Source organism: Anser cygnoides, chromosome 6 (assembly GCF_040182565.1).
Source record: "Anser cygnoides isolate HZ-2024a breed goose chromosome 6, Taihu_goose_T2T_genome, whole genome shotgun sequence".
NCBI lineage: Eukaryota > Metazoa > Chordata > Aves > Anseriformes > Anatidae > Anser > Anser cygnoides.
Window position 1 is genome coordinate 22,437,714 of NC_089878.1, and position 21,067 is coordinate 22,458,780.

The window sequence follows — 21,067 nt, forward strand, 5'->3', positions numbered from 1 at the left end:
TTCTGCATTTCATGAGAATACTTCACAGAAGTAAAGCAAGATGCATAAAGAGGAGGCTTCACACTCCTGAAGTATTCTCATGAAATATTGTATATAGTTTTTCTCTCTGTGTACGTGTATACTTTATAGATATTTCTATACAGGTATAGAAGAGTCACATTCTGACACAGAGCTCAGGTTAAAATAATTATCACGTGAGGAATTTCACAAACATTAAGGAAAACCACCTGTGTATGTTCATATATAAAAACCCTTCACAAAATATTTATTTTAAAAGTGATTTTTTTATTATGTATTGTCAACAGTTAGATCATATGTTACTGTTTAATACAAGCTAGAATAGTATAAGGAGAGCAAATACTAATGCATAAACCATTTAAGGAAAAGAAGAGCTAAATCTGCCTAAGTTTGTACAGAATTAAATATGAAAATTGAGAACTGCTTCAGTAAAAATGACTAAGGATTAGTTACTGAAACAATTACAAACCTTCATTGTGCAGTGATCCCAAACCCTGTTCCAATTCTGCCTATGATGTTTGTTTTTATCCTATTTGCTTTAAAATTTACATACTTTTTTTTTTTTTCCCTGTCATCCAATATAATGCCATAGCAACTCTAGGAATATAGGAAAACAGTACTATTTGCCAAAAAGCAGAGTCTGTTTCAAACTAAGTAGTGCATGATATTACAAAAAAAAAATCTTGTAGTATAAGTTAACACAATGAATGTGCTTAATACGTCATGGAGCAACAGCTCAGTTACAATAATAATAATAATACATACAAAAAATAGTTAAGGATATATTTTTCCTTATTTTGTGCACACCAGGTGCTTCACCTATCGACATTTTTGTAAATGATAAAGAGTAAAACTGATCTATTATCTTTCTGAAAAACTGTCATATAGTAAAATATTTCTTGCAATGTTCAGGAACATAGAAATATGTATTGTTTCAATCGGTGACTGAAAAAAAAATCCTCTTTTTTGCCTCTTCATTTCCTTAAATATAAACTAAGTAAATAAAGTCTGAACAATTAATGATATATAATACACATTTTCATATGAAATCTCTGGATATTAAATTCTTCAAGAAGTACTGTAAAATAAGTGAAGAATTTTCAATTTACCACATACTTGAAAATGAGTGATAGACATAGCTGATTTCTTAGCTGTTTTGTTAATTTTTATGATAGAATTTATTTCTTTTAATTTGGTGTTCTACAGTGAGCTGCTTGGACTTGACTTTCTCTCTTGGGATGCTGGAAAAACTGTACATCTCGAGCTCAGTAAATCTCAACTTATGTTTCTGTCATTCCTGGGCACTCATGACTATTTTATCTTCCTGACAGGCATTAATATCATTCAGTTCCCTATCACAATTCCCGTCTTCTTTTGAATAGGGGCTGGAGGTGCTTTTAGTTACATCTGTGGATTCTATTAGACCAAAGTCTAAAATGAGGTAGTCTTTAAGAAAAGATGTTTTCACAGTGTCAGATAAAATAGTATTTACAGTTTTGTCGTTTCTTGATTCTTCCCCAATACATACCAAGTCACTGTCAACAGAGAGTGTTGTATTCATTGCCTCCTTTAGAACTAATATGCTATTAGTACAAGGCTTCTGACAAGTGGTATCTTTAGTAAATTGAGCAAGACTATTAGAGGTAACAGCATCTTTATCTTCTGAATTCTGTTCATCCAGTGAGACAGTTACAGTATTGCTAGAATAGCTCTCAAAAGATTCACCTATCTCAAATATTTCTTCATTTCCAGACTGATTTTGCAGTTTTTCAAAGGCATGCTGCGATGCAGTGCAAATTCCATGGCTTAGTTCTGTCACTGGGTTAGATGGAGCTGAGAGAATTGTTTCCTGCCTACAAATGTTTGGATGTGAAAACTTGGTGTAATTGTTATTGTTGTTGTTATTGAAGTTGAACTCTTTATGATCCTTTTGGACTGCTTCTTCGTCAATGTTAGTAACCTGTACAACTCCGAAATCGTCAGTTTCATTATTTTTTTTCTCTCGCTCCTTCTCAGCACTATACCCAACCACATTATCACCCTCATTATTTTCCTTTCCACTTTCCTCCGTAATCTGTGATCCTCCCATTTTATTCAGTTTACCTTGCACATTCTCAGTTTCATCACCTTTTCCCTTACTGCCCTTATTTTTACAGGTACCCCTAGCTTCTTTTTCAGACAGGGAGCTAAAGGCTGAGTGTTGATTTTGTTGTGCATTTGTAGTGTCATTCTCCTTTTGCTCTCTCAGAGCATTTCCTTTCTGCAGATTCTTTTTATTGCCCAGAGGTTTATTGGCGTGTAAGCTAGAGCTTTCTTGCACAAAGCCTTCTGGGGGCCACTTTGGCTTATTTACTTTAGCTACTTCTTCAATAGAAAATGTTTTCTTAGGTGCTGCATCATCTGTTGGAGGAGGCCACGTCATCTTTAATTTACCTCTTTCTGTGGATTTTATTATCAAATTGTTATCCAAAATATCAGGATGGGTACCTTCAGTACCTGAGTACAAGTCTTGATCAATTTTTGTAATTAGTTTAGGATCAACAGGTGTACGATGAATGGGATTTATTTCTTCAGCGTGAGTATTACCAGCTGTGCTACATTGATCTTTAGAATTCCATAACTCTTTATGTTGCTTGTGTCCAAAACCTTCATCGTAATTTCCTTTGGATTTGAAAAGTTGCTTAAAATGAGGTTTACAATATACTTGTCCATGGAGAGATGCATAATTTCCCAAGCTGCCAAATGGAAGAAAATTTGTTTTACACTTTCATATAGCCTACATCTGCCAAGAAGTTTACACTTTACTTGGTAATTCAAGTACCCCTACATGACAGTAAATATAAAGGAAGGAAGAGTAAAAAGAGAGCAAATTCAATGGATCAGCCAATTCTGATGCCCAAAAGCTAGTGTCTAAATTCTTCAATTGCCAATTCCCATAAAATTTCTAAGTTAAACTGTTGGAAGGAGAAGAGTCATGCCTTGTGATTTAAGAAAGAACATAAACTTATTCAGTTACTGCATCATAAGCTTTCAAACAAGGTCTTCCGTAGCACTCAGGGGTTGTTGGGGATTTTTTCCACTTAATATTGAAGACCAAAGCCTCAATTTTCCTAGAAAACAGGAGGACAAACTGCCATGAAAATTTTCTTTAGCCTTTTTGTTTTCACTTAGATTTGGATTTGGCTCCCAGATGAAATAAACTAAATTTGTATAGCTAATCTCAGAAGTGTTAAATCAGAACTGCTAGCCTTTACAGTCTGTTAGAGCAGTAACCACTGCATTTCATATAGAGGTTACAAGAGTAGTTTGCTAGTGCAGGGAACCATCACCTATTGAAAATAATTTCACCAGTTGTGTATTTTTTATTCAAGTGCAGATGTTCTACGAATGAACGTGCAGTGTTAATTCTTACCTTAATTGACTGCTACAGTGGTGGCATCGGAAACACGATTTATGAAAATTTTGCTTGTCGGCCACTAAGCGTTCCATTGGATAAACTCTCTGTTGACAGAGCTTGCATATTTCATTTTCCCAAAACTGCAGTTTCTAGATGCAAATATCAGAAAGTTACAATTTGGTCTAAGCAACATATTGCAACTTATTTTTAATCGTAGAAGGTCCATGCAAATATTTTTTTGTTAAAGTTGTAGTGTTCATTTTGTTACCATGAGCTGATAGATACCAATCTGAGGGTTTCATTTTTGTTCAACTAACTGTAATGCTTTGAAAGTGGAAAAGCTATGCATCTTGTACCTTTTCAGAAATCCATACCTTTAGAAGGACTATTCAATCCACTACATAGGCACGATGTTTCCCAGGTATGTCTAATAAATGTTTTGTGAACTGGGATAGGATAATGAAAGGTTTACCAGCATAAGTGGAATTGAGTAGAACATATGTATTCTGATGAGGAGGTTTTGCTTCATTGTGCCAAAAGCACATCAGGAAGCTCCACTGCTGTGGTAACCTGCAATGTGGACACTCGTAGGGTCTAAATATGCTACAGACCTCATAATTTCTGACTACTACAGTTTTCCCTTTCAGACCTGATACTTACTTGAGTGAATTTTCAAGACTAAGTTAGCTACAATAACATCAGCTAACTATCAAATCCTTTCTTCCATTAAGCATAATTAATTATAAAGGAAACTAGTTCTCTGTAAAATACAAAGCACAGTTAGAAGGCTTATTTCATTACCAAAAAGGGCATAAAGAAATAATGGGCGATCTTTTGGTCTTGGGAACATCCATACAGCTCTACTGTCTTGATTTATGAATTGCTATGAAAGCCATATGAACAGACAAGTGAGAGCTGAGCAACTCATTGCTTGTATAAGTGCATGGATCTCCATGCTCAGTTAAGAGGATGTTGCATTATTTCAAAGGATAAGAAATCAGGTGCATTCTGTGCATTTTACTATTTCTCAAATGCAATAGTAATGCTCTTTCGAATTTTAGGTAATTCTTTGGTTCTATTTGAAATACAGTGATTACATTAGCAAAAAAGGTCTGAAACCTCCATGTCAGTATTTGTTAGGCACATATTTGACATATCACTTAAGCCAGATACCCTTGAAAAGGAAAGATAGTAAAAGATTAGCAAAACAGGAAGAGAGATGGGCAGCAGAAATTGTCTGTTAGTTTTATACCATTTCAGCCTTTTATTGTAAACCTGTTGTGCATTACTACACAACATGTGGACTGTGAATAATACTGACTCATGTCCCTCCTCTTTTGGATGTGGTTTTCCACCAGCACATTCCCATTACTGTGATCTTGGTGATCCTCCTTTGCAATTCTTTCTTTTTTTTTTTTTCTTAATGTTAAGGCTTGTATCTTTGTTCTTTACTTCTGATTCTGGAGTTTTCAAACCATTGCACGTTTTCAGGCAGAAAAGAAATTCCTTGCTGGATCAGATGTCTTTCAAATCTTTATGATTCTTGTGGATTTCATTGATAACTTTAATCCTGGAAGCAGCAGAAGCGATTTGACTTTCGGGCTGGCACAATGGTTCCCTCACCTGTGGCTCCCGAGGCTTAGGGAGCATCTGATCCACACAGACTTCACCTGTTTGACATTTCTGATTTTGTTGTTCAAAGAAGTTTTGAACTGGAAGATCAGCTTCTCAATTGTTTGGATGTCTTAAACAATCTGTATCATTCTTTACGATTGTGTTTATGATTTTAATTCTGAAAGCAGCAGAAGTTATTGTACTTCTTGGCTGGCCCAATGGTTCCCTCACCTTTGTCTCCTGAGGCTTACGTAGTGTTGGATCCATAAAGCTCTCACTTGTCTGATGCACTGGGTCACAGTGGAAACTTCTGACTTGAATTTCCTTGGTCTCCCATTTTCACCGCTTGGATTTGTTCCCAGCAACTGCATGAAGTGACTAGGTTTCAAGCATCATTCTGTGCTTTGCACCACTTACTTCTATTATTTCCTCTTCACTAATGATTTTCTTGGTGCTAGTATTTTCAGATTCATTTCCAGACTGGCCCAGAGAGTCTCAAAAGCAGCTTTTCATGTTCCCCACCTTTATGTCTGTAATAGGCTTGACTGAGGGTTTGTCAGCTTTGTTTTCTTTTATAGCATCAGTTCAGTGGTTTTCTACAAGCCATTGGCAATGTAAAACATTTTTTTTATATGCTCTTTTTGAACAGCTTTTTTTTTATAAGTTCCACTGAACTGAAATTTACAGAGCCTAATGATTGGTTTTCAGATTTATTCTTCACAGCTGAAACATACCCATCCTGAATATCAATTTTCATTATTTGTTTAAATTTCTTGCCTTCATCACCTTGAATATTTTCAAATAAATGTTTACTGTTGGTTACGTCACCTCCTATTACTTCTTCAGGTAGAGGAGGAGGTGTGTTGTCATTATCTTCTAGAATTTCAAGAGTCTGAGTTCCAAAAATCCAGCATTTTCTGGAAATGTACATCCTTTAGAACATTTCATTTGCAGTGATTGTTTCCTCTGAATCCTCTTCAATACAAGTCTCCAAAGGCTGTGTTTCAAAAAAAAAAAAAAAAATAAATAAAAATTTTGCCTTGTGCGCAACCAACTTTGATGTTTTCCTCCAAAGAGATTTCACATGCAACTTGAATTTCCATTGGGTCTGTGTTAATCACATCTAAAGGCTGTGTTGCCAACAGTCAGCATGCAGTTCTGACGTCCCCTTTTTCGGTGTCTTCTCTGTGGACAATTGTACTCTCCAGTCTTTGCCTCTGACAACATAAGATGTGTGAGTTTCAAGACATGCTTCTCTTCACATTTCCTTTAATCTCTTTGAGTTTGGACTTCTGCTGCAACAAATTAACATTGTCCACTGAGTAGAGATGCCAAACTCTATCCAGCTGTTGAGTTTCTAACATGTGCCTAGTGGTTTTTACAGAACCAGCAAAAATTTCTCTGATGTGAGTTTCAGCTGATGCTTGTTCCTCATCATGGTACGTTTTATTGAAAGATTCCAGTCACTGCATTTCAAACATCCATGTGGCTGTGCGGACATGTCCTCTAGAGAATTCGAGAGTCTTGTGCATTGCTTCTGCACATTTTCTGAAGAGTGTGGATTACACTTGTTTTCATTTTTTCACAAACTGACATTTTGTGTGTTTCTGAGAAACTAGTGACAAATATATACATTTACAGACTGCAAACAAGGAAAGAGGAGACTGCATTCAGCAGAGGAGTACAGGAAAAGCAGAAGTGTTTACCGAGTTCTACTTTCTGTTGTGTTTGTCCCATAGTAGAAGTATTTGCTGAATTAGTAAATGTACTTATTACTACTTTATGAGCCTTTGATTCCTAAACTCCACATATTCCTACAACATTCATAGGTTTCATTTTTAATTGCAACTACATAATGAAAATAGAAATTCAGACTGACGGACCAACATGTAAACTTCCACACTTCTAATTAATATCAAGATTCCTCTTATTAAAAACACAGACCTGTCCAACTTGTGTAGGTGTTGCAGTCTCTCTGTCAGAGGGAACAACCTTTTCCTGAGCTGTCCTTTCAAACTGCTGTTTTAAAACCTGCATAGAAATCTTTGGGACATCCTCATTCATAGCTGCATTGGTTACTGCAATGGAAAGAATAATAATAATAATTAAAAAAGTGATTTTGTTTTCCTTCACCCTGCCTTTTGTGAAATTAATTTTATCAGTGAATTGTAAAACATTATTACATTAGACAAATTATACTTACCCTTGCAGAACTCTAGCAAGGCACTTGGTCATGAACAGAAATCCATAGAAAAAAGAACAGAAGAATTGTTGAGGGACACATTGCCTGCTGTTTTGCCATATCTGAATAGCCCAGGCTCAGAGTTCATTGAGGTCTTTGAATTAACCAAACGTGTGAATTCTAATACCAGGACTAAACTGCAGAAGCCGCGCATCAACATCGTGCTCATGGTCTCCAGGCCTATTCCACTTGGCTATAAATTGAGCCTTTATCATCCACAATTTTGTCTATACAGGGGCAAGCATTTGTATGTGTTTTCAGACAACTCTTAAAATGCCCAGTTCTTTCCAGCAGCTCAGCACATATTTGACGCTACCTCCTTATGCCAAGCTCCTCTCTGTGTACCAACATGTAAACCTTTTCTTAAGTCCCATTGAGATCTATGAATGTGCTTAGCTGAGGAGGGAGGCACTGAACAACTTGGAGCAATGTCCAGTATCTGTATCCTAAGAGCAGTCTCACTTTTGTGGGAGTAAAGACAGCTGCCAAGAACTTGGTTCGTTGTGCTCCTTTGTGAGCCTTTACTCTCAAGTCACTTACTTACCTGTTTCATCAGCGTGCTGCATCAATGTAGAAGCCCCATTTGTCTCCGAAGTAACTTGCTCCTCACGAGAAACCTGTGCACAAAACTTTCACTTTACTGTGGGATTTAGTGCAACATGTAAGAATATTCCATATTTCTGCCACTGTCTTTAAAACATCACAGAGAACTATGAATGGGAAACCCCATTCATTATCACATTTAAACAACACTGTGTAGGATGCCAATCAAAAACCATTGTTATGCATTGCCAAATGAGGGTGGCGATCAGCAGAACATGAAAATCTTGCTGTACCAAGTAGTGCTGGAGTGAGAGGCAAAGCAGATAAGGATCGGCATCTCAGTATACCTGCTGAATGAAATAATTCTTAATTGACAAAGTTACCTCTTGTGTTTGAAAGGCTTCCACTGGGCTTTCTTTGGAAGTCATTCCAGTGCATTCAGCTTCCCTGGTGCTGCTTGATACTGGGGGCTGAGTGGTTCTTGAGGTCTCCTAAAGACAAATACAAAGAATTGCATAATTAACAGTAATTGAGATTTTTGTTTCTGCCTTTCAAGGGCTGTCACAAATTAATTGTACTTTAAGAGGCGTAACCCCAAATGGTTCCTTTATGGTAGTGTACCATGATTCAGTTTGGGTGGGAGACAGCTGTGTGTACCTCATGACAATGTTTTTGATCCTTCAAGTTTACTGACAGAATAAGCCATAAACGTGTTAAAAAAAAAAAAAAAAAGTAGGAAGATGCATAGAATTCAGGCCAATTGTGAAAAACAGCATGTTGTGTTATATTTTTAAAGGGCTTCTTTCCTATTTCATCAAGAACTGAATAATTATTTTCTTTTATTATCACCACTTTTTATTTTCTACCACTAAAGTCCACATTTACGTTTAACTCAGTGTGACGTTGTATTCTTCTTTTCCAAATCTACTAACTATAACAATACCCTCTAAAAATATTATGTTTACTTTCTCGTGTTGCCTTTCTGTGCCTCTGTTTCCTTACTCTGCTGACATATGGCATTGATGTCATAAAGTGAATACTGCTTTTCTGGTTTTTGAAAGAATTGTACTGGTCATTTCTTAAACACCTGCAGTATCTTCATTTGAATTCATTTTATTTTCTGACTTCTGATCATTTCAAAAGTTCTGCATTCTGAGACCAGCAATTCTGATGTCTGACAGAAACATTCATCCATGTGTTCTCATCCATCATTTCCATGGCTATTGTGTGAGCGTTCATTTTTCCCACTTTCCTTGCTGGTGTGGGTTATCAGAATACCAAGAAGATGGATCACAGTGGCACTAGAGTAAGGAAGTAGTGAGAGCGTTTTGGCAGCTATGTTGCTTAGAGTTTCAATTTGTAAGGTTTGGAGTATATTATACTAGGCCTTACAAAATTTTCCTAGTTCACAACAGTAGCTCCTTTCTTCTTAGTGTCTAATTTATCTTCCTTATCCCATGTATTATTTATATGGAATTTAAAGTCTTCCATCAAGACATGCCTGTGAATTAAATCACTACAGGAGAGACTTAAACTTACTTGGGAACCTTTTCAATATTCTGTGGACTGCAGATACTCAAGACACCTGTAATTGTTTTGTCCTTAGACAATGAGAAGAGTGTAAGAAACTGTCTCGTGGTAGCCAGAAAAAAATGATCTCATCGCCATTCTTGAGGTGAGAGAAGAATCTCAGGCCCTGCGATTCTGTGATTCTATGATTTAGTCAATTACATGCACAAGGAACCCTATGTGCCGAGAAGTTTGAGCTGTTAAAGTTAGTTGGAGCTCCGGGAGGGCAAGTCAGAGTGTGATGTACACGCGCAAGCTGTGTCAGCGTAACAGCTGAGAGAGCCACACAACATGAGGAGGTGTAGAGTTAACACCCTAGCAAGTTGAAAAGAAAATGCATTGCAAAATTTTCCATGTCTTCTCAGCTTAATGAGGATGTTTGGATGTATGTATAATATGCTCTTTGATTTTATATGGGTATGCTTTTCAATATATTTATGCATACATATGTTTTTTTTCACATAATATATACTTTTCCATTCCAAAGTGAATGTTTTAGATATGTAAGTCAAGCTCTTATTACTAGAAAAACTCGTTCATGAGACATATGAAATGTTCATGATAGTCATTATGTGTCTATGGTATGGGGTATTAAAAAAGAATATAATGAGGCTAAATGTAGTCAGGAATCAAATCTAATCTGAACATCAGTAGTGCCTTATTGCTATAACTTTTGTACTGCTTATGGAGTAGTTGCCATATTGCAAAAGGTTATAATAGTTTAATGTGCCATCCATAGCTGTCTAAACTGCAGCCTAAACATTATGGGCCAGATTTTGACAATATAATTACATGGCCTAGTTCTAAGTATGAAAGGAGGAAGAGGGACTTGGAGGTCCTCATCTTTTCAGCATCTGTCACAATGGCTAATTGAAATTACATTGACAGCGGGTAAAATGCTGCTGCTTTATCCAAAACAAGTGGTAAGTAGGAAGACCCTTGGTTTCATCCCTCCTTCTGCAATGGCCAACTGCAGGATATGGATAGCATTAATTTAGTATATAGCATTAGAGTTTGTGGCAAGTTTTGTATACCACATAGATTTTGGAGAATGTCCTTAAGAATCATTTGAAGATATTCATGGGATAAAGTTGCTCTTATCTTAATAAGTTGGGCAAGTCCAGCTTCCACTACGGAACTGTAGCTGAAGATCATGATCTAGATTTAATGCTTGTTAACAGTTGTGCTTGTGGTAACTTGATCCCTTCATTTCTTTCTGCGGAATATACAATTTTGTGCATTATTAAATCAAGTAAAGTGTTTAATAACTGCAAGGCTAGACTGAACAGCATTACAAAGCCACACAACAAATTTGTTGTTGAAAACAATTCACACAGGTGCATTCAGTTAACACTTTACTATAATTGTGGAAGCTACCATGGAAAGGTAATGCTCAAAATTTCTGCTACTTTTTTTTTTCTGAATATTTCAGGGTATGTAATTGTGGAAAAGTAAAATTCAAACTTTTTTACCTGTTAGGATTTAGAAAATTTTTAATATATTTTTAAAGTATTAAATGTTGTTCATGTCTGTATACATTATATAACAAGAGTGCATTTTTATTTAGGTATTCAGATTATATTACTAAAGAGAACTGTATTTACTACATGCGGTTTATATCTTAGTGGTGCATACATCAATTTTGGTGCCTGTAATAATTCATATAGAATTCTTACTGCAAAATGTGCCAAGATTTAATTTTTCATTAACTGTACTGTGTATTTTAGACCAAGGTTTTCTTTTCCTTATTGACATTTTTGCAGTTTTCCTCTATTCTGACAACAGAAAAAAATTACTTTCCCTTTCAAAAATAAAATTGTCTTGAGAATCAGATTATGTATACTCTGTTATATACATGTGTAGATAAAAACAAGTATATAAGTTTATGTATGTATGGAAAAAACAACTGATCAAGACGATCGAACGGTCCAAAACCTTGCAGAAGTACAGAAAGCCTTTTACTCACTCCTATCTGAAGCATGTTTATTTTAGTTAAACTGCATTATGATAATCATATATTAACTCTGTGTGAAGTTAGCTAATATAATATCATGTACTAGCATATTTAGAACTTACTGTTCTAAATGTTCAGTTTGTACCAACTTACAGTTCTCTTCATGCAGCAGAAGTAGATTGTGACTCTTAAGTTTCAGCTGCAAAATTATTAACAATAGAGGGACTCACTGGTGACTTACTTGGTTGTGTATTTTCATTTCTTCCTCAAAGCTATGTTCTTTCACATATTTATGTTCTTATGGTATCATCTGCACATCAGTGCTGTGAGAATCCTACAGAAATTTCTTATAAGTAATTCTGCACTTCATCTCTATGATTTGTCAGCTTTCCTTAGTTTTATGTAAATACTTATGTTGTTTTGGGTACTGTATGGAATATTTTCATTAAAAAAGTTAGGTTTTTGCCATTCACTAAAATTGTCACGTTATTCAATCTCATCCTCTGCAATCACCTGAAAATTGGCAATTGCTGCTCTAGAAATCTTAGAAAATTTGTCTGGAATGACCCTCAATGAAGGCAATTTAGCTATACCTGTGTTATTCCTGGCACAATGTACTACAGTGTTGAGTGAAAATCAGATACAACTGCCTATGTAGGAGGTTAAGCTCACTTGCCAGAAAGTGCTTGTGTCTGACACTGGATAATGAGATTTTGTCTGAGCAGCTGTTGTGCCCTTCAGAACTGTTCTAACTGTGATTTTACAGCTTCTGTGGCAAGATAAAGGAATTACTTTCATTTCCAGAGTGGTTAGTAACAGTTCTTTTCTGATTTGGAGTGTTGTATGTTTTTTGTTTTTGTTTTAAATCACTGATTTAATGCTCTGCTTATACTGTTCATCTAATTATTTTGGCAATGAAGAACAGCAACCTGTGGGTTTGATGTGTGGAATATTGTGGCCAAATTTTTTGTAATTATTTTGCTCTCTCTACATCTCAGCCTGTTGGTCATTCAGCTTCATGTTGAGCAGCTCTACCGTATGCAAACATAGCTTGTACTCCAGACTGCGAGCTAGCAAACAACTCCAGGCTGGCATTTTCAGAACAGTAACACTGAAGATCATGACGTCTTCTCAGCCCAGTGGCTGTGGACAAAAGGTGTTCATGATCTGTGGTCAAGTTAAAGACCAGGTCTTTAAACAATCAGGTTGAGTTTGTGAGCACATCACAGTTCTGTCAGCTTTCAGTACTGCTCAGCATTTTGGACAAGATTTTAGTGCTTTCTACCAATAATAGGGCACCTTTCACTAGAAACAAATCTTCCTTGTAATGAAGAGAGTTATGAGTGATGACTGGCCTGAGAAAAACAAAGATAATAGTTAAATAGTACTTGCATATTTGATGTAAATATTTTGAATAACAACCCATGCACTCTTTATGCAATATTTGAGTATGGTAAAATTTTCAGCAATTTAGATTACTGTTTAAAAAATTAATTGCTTTCTTATTTAAGCTTTGATTAATGGTTTGGATTTATCCAGCTCTGGAAATCTGTGTTCAAACAACATGTTTTCTGTATTTTGCCCCAGAATTGATTCGTGACCTCGAATCATCTTTCAGCTACCTAAGTTTATAATCCCATTTTCAATGAGAGTGCAGTTATGTTAGATATAAATGGGATTTTATGGTCTTGCAGTAAGTTATTTAATCTAAATTTAAAAGCTGTTCTATATAGTCTGATTCTATTTCCTGTGAACATGACCATTTCTGCTGATGATTTGAGAGAAAGTTCTCAACTAGACACATAGGACACACATGGATAAGTGTGCTTAGAGGTCACAGCTTTGTTGAAGAAATGAAACCATCATAGTGGCTTTGTAGAGAACTAAACCTCATTGTTAGGCCAGGAAGAATTCATCTTCATATCACGGGAATGAAACTCTGCTTCTAAGTAAGAGAAAAAGTCACATCATTTTTGTAAACAGTTCTGCATTTCTTCATCCAGTAAATGGCAGCAAGGTTGGAACACCTCACCAGAAAAGTACATGCAAACAAGTTATGTATTTGAAGTAGAAGTCAAAGTTAAAGGGAAAAATATGAATGAAAATAGAACAAAAATGAATTTACGTCCTTTTCTGAGAAGAAGTTTTTTTCTTGGGTTTTTACACAGATATTTACCATGAAGTTAGTCAGTAAGATAACTGAGTATCTCCTATTAGCATTCATGCCAGTTGCAAGTGTAAACCTCTATAAAGCAACAAAGTTAATAGTCTCTTTGTTAATAAAAGAATACCTGAAGTCCAGGCAAAAAAAAGTCATTTAGGATTATTTTTTGCACTGTGTTTTTCTTTATGATTAATTTTTACTGTAATTAGTAAGACTGCCTAGCTAAATTAGTGTCTACCCAAAACTAGGTAGTCAGAAGAGCTGTTTTTTGAAGGAAGTTAGTCTTTGCTTTTGTGCCTTTTTTTTTTTTAATTGATATTTCCTGAAATCTGAAATTTGCCTTTCTTCGTTTTTATTGTGACCTTGAATTTAATTTCTCTTTAATTTCCTGTCTCTCTTCCGTTCTTAGGTTACTCAAGCATTTCTTTCATTCACAGAATCACAGAATTGAAGGGGTTGGAAGGGACCTCGAAAGATCATCGGGTCCAACCCCCCTGCCAAAACAGGTTCCTTAGAGCAGGCTGCCCAGGTAGGTGTCCAGACAGGTCTTGAATATCTCGAGAGAAGGAGTCTCCACAACCTTCATTACCTTCATGTTTACCCTTAATAGAAGGATTTCACAGTTTTTAGACTAAACTACTTGTAGAATAATCACTACAGTGATGATTAGTCTGTGGTCTTGTTTCAGCATTTAAATTAATTACAGTTATAGTGTATTTTTAATTCCTCCCTTTTACTTGTGCATCTTTTTCCATACTCCTCCATCTCTTCAATTGAAAAGCAGTAAAACATTACTACTATGTAAGATGGAGTTCCCTGTAATGAAGGAGTTCACATCACCCAGCAATAGATTAGGGTTTGTACAAATTCAGGTGGACTCATGTAATATTTGTTTTCTTTCCCACCGTAAGAAATATTGCTATCAGCATTACTGTGTACTAGAAGTTATCACTGCAAAATAGTGCAGTTGTACTGTGGACCAGACTGCCCTCACTAGCTCCAGAATCATGGAGGAGTGGAGAAACATGGCTTGGTGAGGATCCAGCAAGTCCCCATAAAACAATGGTTAAAACACTCTCACAGAAAGAAATAAACTTTTCATAGGTCCTTGTTTGCAGTGACCTAGCTAATTTACTCTTTGCTTAGGCAACAAGAGCACAACAGCCATCCTCCAGATAAAATCTGCTCAACTGTGCTATTGTGTATCCTCGACGTGGCATACTGCATCATTTCTGATAACTGTGGTGGTTGTGGGTTTTGTTTGTTTTGTTATCTCATAAATCTGCTTTTAGACATGCAGATTGCTGCATGTGTACTGTAGTATATCCTCAAAGAGAAAATTCTGAGAATATGAACACTATGGAAACATTGTCTTAATTATAATGAAAATTCTTCAATGAAGCATATTTTTCCCACCAACTCTTTAGCAGGGCATATCTCTTTTAGTACTAAAAATGCCATCGTTACCTGTGCAGATTTGTGCTGGTGCTGGGAGCGAGCAAAGGTGATCTTTGAGGAGGTCATCTGCCCTTTCTCAAACTGTTTCCGCACTGCAGCCAGGCCTCCAGGCACAGTGCAGGACTTGGTTTTCTCTGAAATCTGGAGTGATAAAATAAGGCCAATTATTTTGCATCTGCAGTAAGAACATACTTCCACAAGTTGATTTTTTTTTAATTACTTAAGAGCAGTACACTATAATTCTTATTAATTTAAAATGGAGAATTTGGAAGCACTTAGTTATATCTGTACCCTCTTATATGCAACTTCAACTGGTATAGTCTGTAAACTCTACTTATTTCAATAGTACAAATGAATTTACATTAGTATGCACAATAGATATAGTAGTAACACAATTATTTTACAGTTATCATCAAAATGCATAACGTATACATATTGCTAAGATTAATTGTTAAATCTTATTGGCCTACTTTAGGACTTTTTATATTTTGTTACATAATTAGGATCTGAAAGTTATCAAGTCCTTTTGAAATGTTAAACTCTAGAATATATTTAACACTAATTACTAAATGCTTCTGTGTGAAATAGATCCTGCTGGTATAGCTGCATATTCATCTCTGCCTAACCTGCTGCCTCAGTGGTTTCCTCTGAAGTTTAGGGGTCAGTCACATATTTTTAGCCATGTAATATTCTTTATTTGCAAGAATTACACACTTATCAGCAGACAGACAGTCATAAATAGCATATCTGGCAAGTTCATAGACTACTGCACAAGAGCCATAAATTGTGGTTAGGAGAACTAAAGGACTATCTATATTTGAAAAAATAAGCATGTTTGACCAGAATCTTTAACACCAACATAATAGTTCCCATGTACTTGATTGCCTGTAGCAATCACTTCAGAGCAATCCTCTGCTGTTCCATCTTCTAATTATATGTTGAGTTCTGTTGCCTTTGCTATTGCTACCTGGCCCTCTCTGTATTTTTTCAGTAGCTATTGCTGAAAAAAGTAGAGAGAGCTTAAAGCAGGCCTTTGTGAGATGATCCTTCTTCCCCAACAATGGTGACAAAGGTCAGAAGAGTGCCCTTGCCCTCACAGTCTCAGTTATGTCCGTTGTGTGTTGATTCTTAGATGGTATGAGAAAAAAGCTTTAAGTATTTGAACCTATTAAACAATATGCAGGAAATAAAACATCCAGTAATTCAAAATTATCTTGTAATAAAAATTGCTAAAAAGAAAAAAAGAAGTAAATTTAGTACATAACATCTGATGAGTAAGTAAGCAAATCCTAAAAAACTGATGAAGATGGCACAATCCTATATATACATGGATATGTGAATGCAGAGAGTAATTACTTTAGTAAATGAACATTTCAGGCACACCTTGTGAGGCATTTGGAGATATTTAGAGTAGGTAAATGCAATTACGCGTCCTTTAAGGAAACATATTGATTTCCTTTAACGGAACTTAATATACTTAATATAAGAAAGGGCAAGGTGTCATAGAATGCAAATGAAGCAGTTCGTATGTTCTCAGCACAGTTCAGTTGGGTCAGGCTTCCTACAGTTCTTCCTCTTGAGGAGGGAGAGCTAATGGCAGCACTGTTGGCAGTTGGAGGAGGGAATTTGAACCTTCCCAGACCAAAGAACGGCAGGAATCTGCTGCGAGTACCGAAAGGCAATTAGGAAATAAAGAAGTCAGTGGGCAGGAATTGTGTGGTTTGAAAACACCTGGACTCAGAAGGTGAGCGTGGGTGGTGGCTGCTTCCACTAAGTGGCTTCTGGGCTACCTGAGCCCCCAGGTCACTTCAGCTGCTGCAAACCACTCCTCCGAAGACCAAAGTGCAGGGTAAGACTGAGAATCCTTCTACAGCTCTTCTCACATACGGACAGAGATGCTGTCTGGTTAGGCTTAGAGCTGAATCAGACTCATTCTGTTGCACCCTGACTGACAGGAATTAACTCTGGCCTAGTTTACAGTAAGAGAAAGGTGCGTGCTTCCTGTACGCTGAAATTCCAGTGTAACAGAGGCCTTTGTTGTTCGAGCGTTGTACCAAGCCAGCATAATGCCTCGGTTTCCTGATAACAAGATGGTTGAGCTGCAACTTCCAGTTAGGATTTTCAGAGATGGTAAAAATATACTTTGTGTCCTGAAGTATTTCTGTGCCTTAGTTAGCTAATTCTATTAAAAAAAGGTACCTCTCCCTGTACCTTATCTTGAATGGCTGCTATTTTATAATGTGGTAATTTCAAATTCTTCAGTTTGAGCAGCAAGAGCTCTAAACTCACTGCGCTCCTGAATATGATTTTATTATTGGGCGATAGAGAATATTTATTGTGATAAAGAAACTGCCTCTTTCTGTCATCATGAGCAAATAGGATAACTGCATTGCTGATCTCTCATGCCTACGGTCCTCATAAGTGAAGTTCAGGCAAAGGTGGACTAAAAAGAAGACTACTTCCATGAATTAAAGGGGATTGTCCGAAAGACCAAAGGCATGTAGCATGAAAAATCTCATTTGGTAGAGACAGAGACTGATGGATGACTATGTTTGCTATGTAGTTTTCCTAATTTCAGATTTAAATTTTGATCCACCCTGTGATCCATCTGATAGCTTGCTTGTAGAAATAAAGACGGTTACAATCTGTCCCTGCACAAAGCAAATGCAGAATTAAGAAGGTAATGAGACATTGGTATCTTACATTGGCAAAGCAGCTGCTGCTCTCTGCCTTGGACACAGCAGCCTGATACAGAGCCATTTTTTCCTTCAAGGAGACATTCTCCTGGAAGTCCAGCAGTGTGTTCCCAGTCCTGGGAGGGCTCTCTTCTGGTAGTCCTCTTACAGGTTTGCGACCACCCACTGCAACTACAAACAGACGTCAGAGTTGGGGGAGAGGGAGATGGGTGCATGTGTTTCAAATCTTGAAAGAAAAGCAGTAGGCAAAATGAATGGTATCGCCAACTTTTTAGCAACTGTGTCATACTTTTAATTTAGAACGTATCAAGTACGGAGAGTTTCATTTATAGAAATGTAGTTTCATTTTTAAAGTAAACACTTGAAATAAAGCATTTGCTAGAGGGATTTTACAACTGCAATTGGAAGAATCTTATAGGTCATCGAATAGTTCCTGGCTTTCTCAAGGACCAGCCGGTATCTCTGTGCTTTGCTTATGCAGGACTGTGCAAAAAGAGAAAACTTAGCCATGACCATATACAGGGCAAGAATTAATGCTGAATTGCCTTTTAAAAAGTTAGCATGCAAAGGTTCTTACCATTGTGACAAGGAGTTACAATTTATCTACCTGCAATTCAGGAACAGTGAATGTGGAGACAGCAGTTCAGAGTACTCCTAAAAGAGCACTACAGACTTAATAGCACTAGTCTTTTGTTGTTGTTTTTAACATACATATGAAGTTGTTAGAATTCCACATGCCCAGAAAGGTGCCTTAAATTTAGCATCAAGGTGTTTTTCCTTCTTGTTTCAGGTAAGGGGGGAAAGAGTATGCTGTGAGCATCTCTACCATCTGTAATCAGAAGCAGAAGAGGTTTAATATAAACCCGCAGGCTGGAAATTCCTCTTGACCTGCCAGGGTGTTTTGTTGTTGTTGTGTTTTTTTTTTTTTTTTTTTTTTTTACTGTCCGTGGAAAATTGTGTTGAACAACACTGAATTTCTGTAAACAGGACACTCCTTTCCTTTTTGGGTGAAGAGGGAACTGTAAGATTTCAAGAACACGTATTTTTAGTGAAGCCACCATTATCTATTTTTTTTAATCCTTGTGCTAGTACTGCACAAATCAGAGTGCCCTAATCTTCTCTAAATCTATCTACATTCTCCTTGTCTTTGCATAATAGGAGGGAATAAATTTGTTGCAACCTGCATTTCTTCTTTAAAAAATTGCATTTTATGAGATTACAGAAACAGGTTCTAGCTGAAATAGTGTCCCCCCCTCAAAAAAAAACCAAACACAACCAACCAACCAAACAAACAACACAAACAAACCCCCTAAACTCTACAAAATCCAAGCATAATATTTCTTTGAATTTCTCAAAAGTGTACACCTCTCCTTTTCTGGAGTAAGTAGAGGGGGACAGCTGATTTTATTTTATCCCCACATGTATACGGTGGAACTTGGACGATGTTTTTAGGGGCTGAAGCCTGCATAGCCTTTGCCAGAGTCAATTCCTTGTTCTGGAAGCCCAACTGTAAGACATATTGTCATATATATGCATGACAAAAACACATGTTCAGTCAATCACATTTCTTCTTACCTAAATTGGCTGACTTTACATTATTGTATTGTTTTACTAAGGCAGTGGCTGACAAGGAAAGATACAGATCAAAAATCAACCCTTTTTCTTTTGAAGTGCCCACAGTTTAGCTTTAATACTATGAAATGCTGCAACAAGAGCCTTTCCAAAATGCTATCTGTTCACCTGGCATAGAGCAGAGTGCCAGGGAAAAGGTATCCCACCAAACAGAGAGGAATGCCAGGCCACATCTAGCCTGTCTGCCTGTTTACTGTAAAACTGTTTAGCTGGCATAAGTGTTCAAGGTCCAGTTATAGCAAGCAAATATAAAAAAGCGACCTTAATCTTCTGTAAAAAACAGACGTATATGTAGACACCCATTGAAGGGTGGCTTTTAGTGTAAACTTACTCAGTTTCTTAGTATTTTCACATGACCCTACTCAGAACATATATGAGGATAATCTTCTATTTAATTATCCTTATCACATGCAGTGCATTTGTATATTGGGAGAAATAATCATAGGCAAAAAAATTGCTACACTTTAAGAAAGAATAGCAGCAGTTACAATCAATGAAAGCCTGCTGGAAGGAAAAAAAATGGTTTTCAGGGAAAGTAGAAATCAGGAGAGACAGAAAATTGCTGTCCTCCAAGTGAGAAGTCTGTACATTAAACCAAATCTAACCAAAACAGTGGAGATGTTGAACACATGCTTCAGAAACAGAGGGATAGTCCCCCATAAACCATCAGTATCCTTTCATTTTAAAGGTACATTGTATTGGTTAACACAGATTACTACCAGCATATTTATTAGCCTTTGCTTTAATTTTCAAGAATGTTTACAAGTTTGAAACCTTTCTTAGTATTGTTCTGATTCAGCAAGGGATTCTTAGATTCTGCCTAATCATAAGCATGTGAATAGTTTCCTCAAGTGCAATGGGAATACTCATATGCTTAAAGTTAGACATGTGATTAAATTCCTTGCTGAATAGGGGCCAATGAATTTAATGGACTGTTCTAAAAAACATTTTAATAGATACATATTATTAGCCACCTGGGGAGGGAAGGTAATAGAAACTATTCTCTTGTTACCTTTAAAACAGGAAATGAAGTCTCCTTAGAAGCTAGTTGTTTTATAACATAATGCAAAACTCTTTCTGATGCTGTGAGAGTTTAAGCAATCTAAGTTCATTCATTTTGCTCTAAGCTTTTGCTCATTCAAGAGAACTCAAAAGTGTAATATCTTCTGATTCTTTTGAGGATAAATGTGTGCTTGTGATGAAATATTTTGTCAGAAGAGTCTTACATTTACCAATATGAGGTATGCCAAGAAAAAGCTGAAAACTCTGTTTTCCTTTGTCAGGTGGGTCTTAAATGATACCATTTATTTCAGAGGATATAATTATTTTATTAATGGTAACATATCAACTGTATGAAGTGAACAGACCTTGACAAGTCTTCCATGCATAATAGGACTGGAAAATTCTGGCTTTCATCCAGTTGTATCCAATGTTACATTAGCTATCCCTTATGGGCTTCTTCATGTTTTCACGATAGGTTAAACAGCAGTATGAGCATTGCCTTCATTGTTTTTCAGCGGAGACAGTAGAAGTTGTTGGTACTCAGCCATACAGCTTTCTGTAAATCTTGTTTTGATAACTCTTCTAGGAAAATAAGGCTTTGGCATAATTGAAACATTTAATAAAAAGCTCCATAGCACTTCAGTGGTTTGAGGGTTTTGCTTTTGCTGAGAAATTGAAGCATTTGGTATTGAGAACTCAAAACTCATGGTGATGAGAGAAATAATCTATGGATTAACATTATCCTATACTATTCAGTTCCTGAATATTTATTCAAGTG

The 21,067-nt window shown here is 36.4% G+C and overlaps 1 protein-coding gene across 1 annotated transcript; it reads right to left on the reverse strand.

The window, feature by feature from the left end:
* Window positions 1–993: 993 nt before the first annotated feature.
* LOC106029828 (xin actin-binding repeat-containing protein 2) lies at window positions 994–18,391 on the reverse strand. The gene is made up of 10 exons (XM_066999348.1): window positions 18,367–18,391; window positions 17,663–17,826; window positions 14,905–15,100; window positions 12,395–12,504; window positions 8,198–8,305; window positions 7,816–7,888; window positions 6,974–7,107; window positions 3,431–3,564; window positions 1,311–2,753; window positions 994–1,259 (listed from the first exon to the last, which is right to left on the reverse strand). Exons 1-10 carry the CDS (start codon window positions 18,389–18,391, stop codon window positions 1,178–1,180), a joined length of 2,469 nt encoding a protein of 822 aa, XP_066855449.1. The 3' UTR covers window positions 994–1,177.
* Between the last annotated feature and the right edge of the window lie 2,676 nt (window positions 18,392–21,067).

Excerpts from the sequence above, each read along its gene's own strand:
- LOC106029828 (XM_066999348.1), bottom strand. The coding sequence starts at position 18,391 with ATGTGGAATTCTAACAACTTCATAT. Across the intron at positions 17,827-18,366 it reads GAATTCTAACAACTTCATAT|TTGCAGTGGGTGGTCGCAAA; the intron begins GTATGTTAAAAA and ends GTCTGTTTGTAG. Across the intron at positions 3,565-6,973 it reads CACCTACACAAGTTGGACAG|AAACTGCAGTTTTGGGAAAA; the intron begins GTCTGTGTTTTT and ends ATTTGCATCTAG.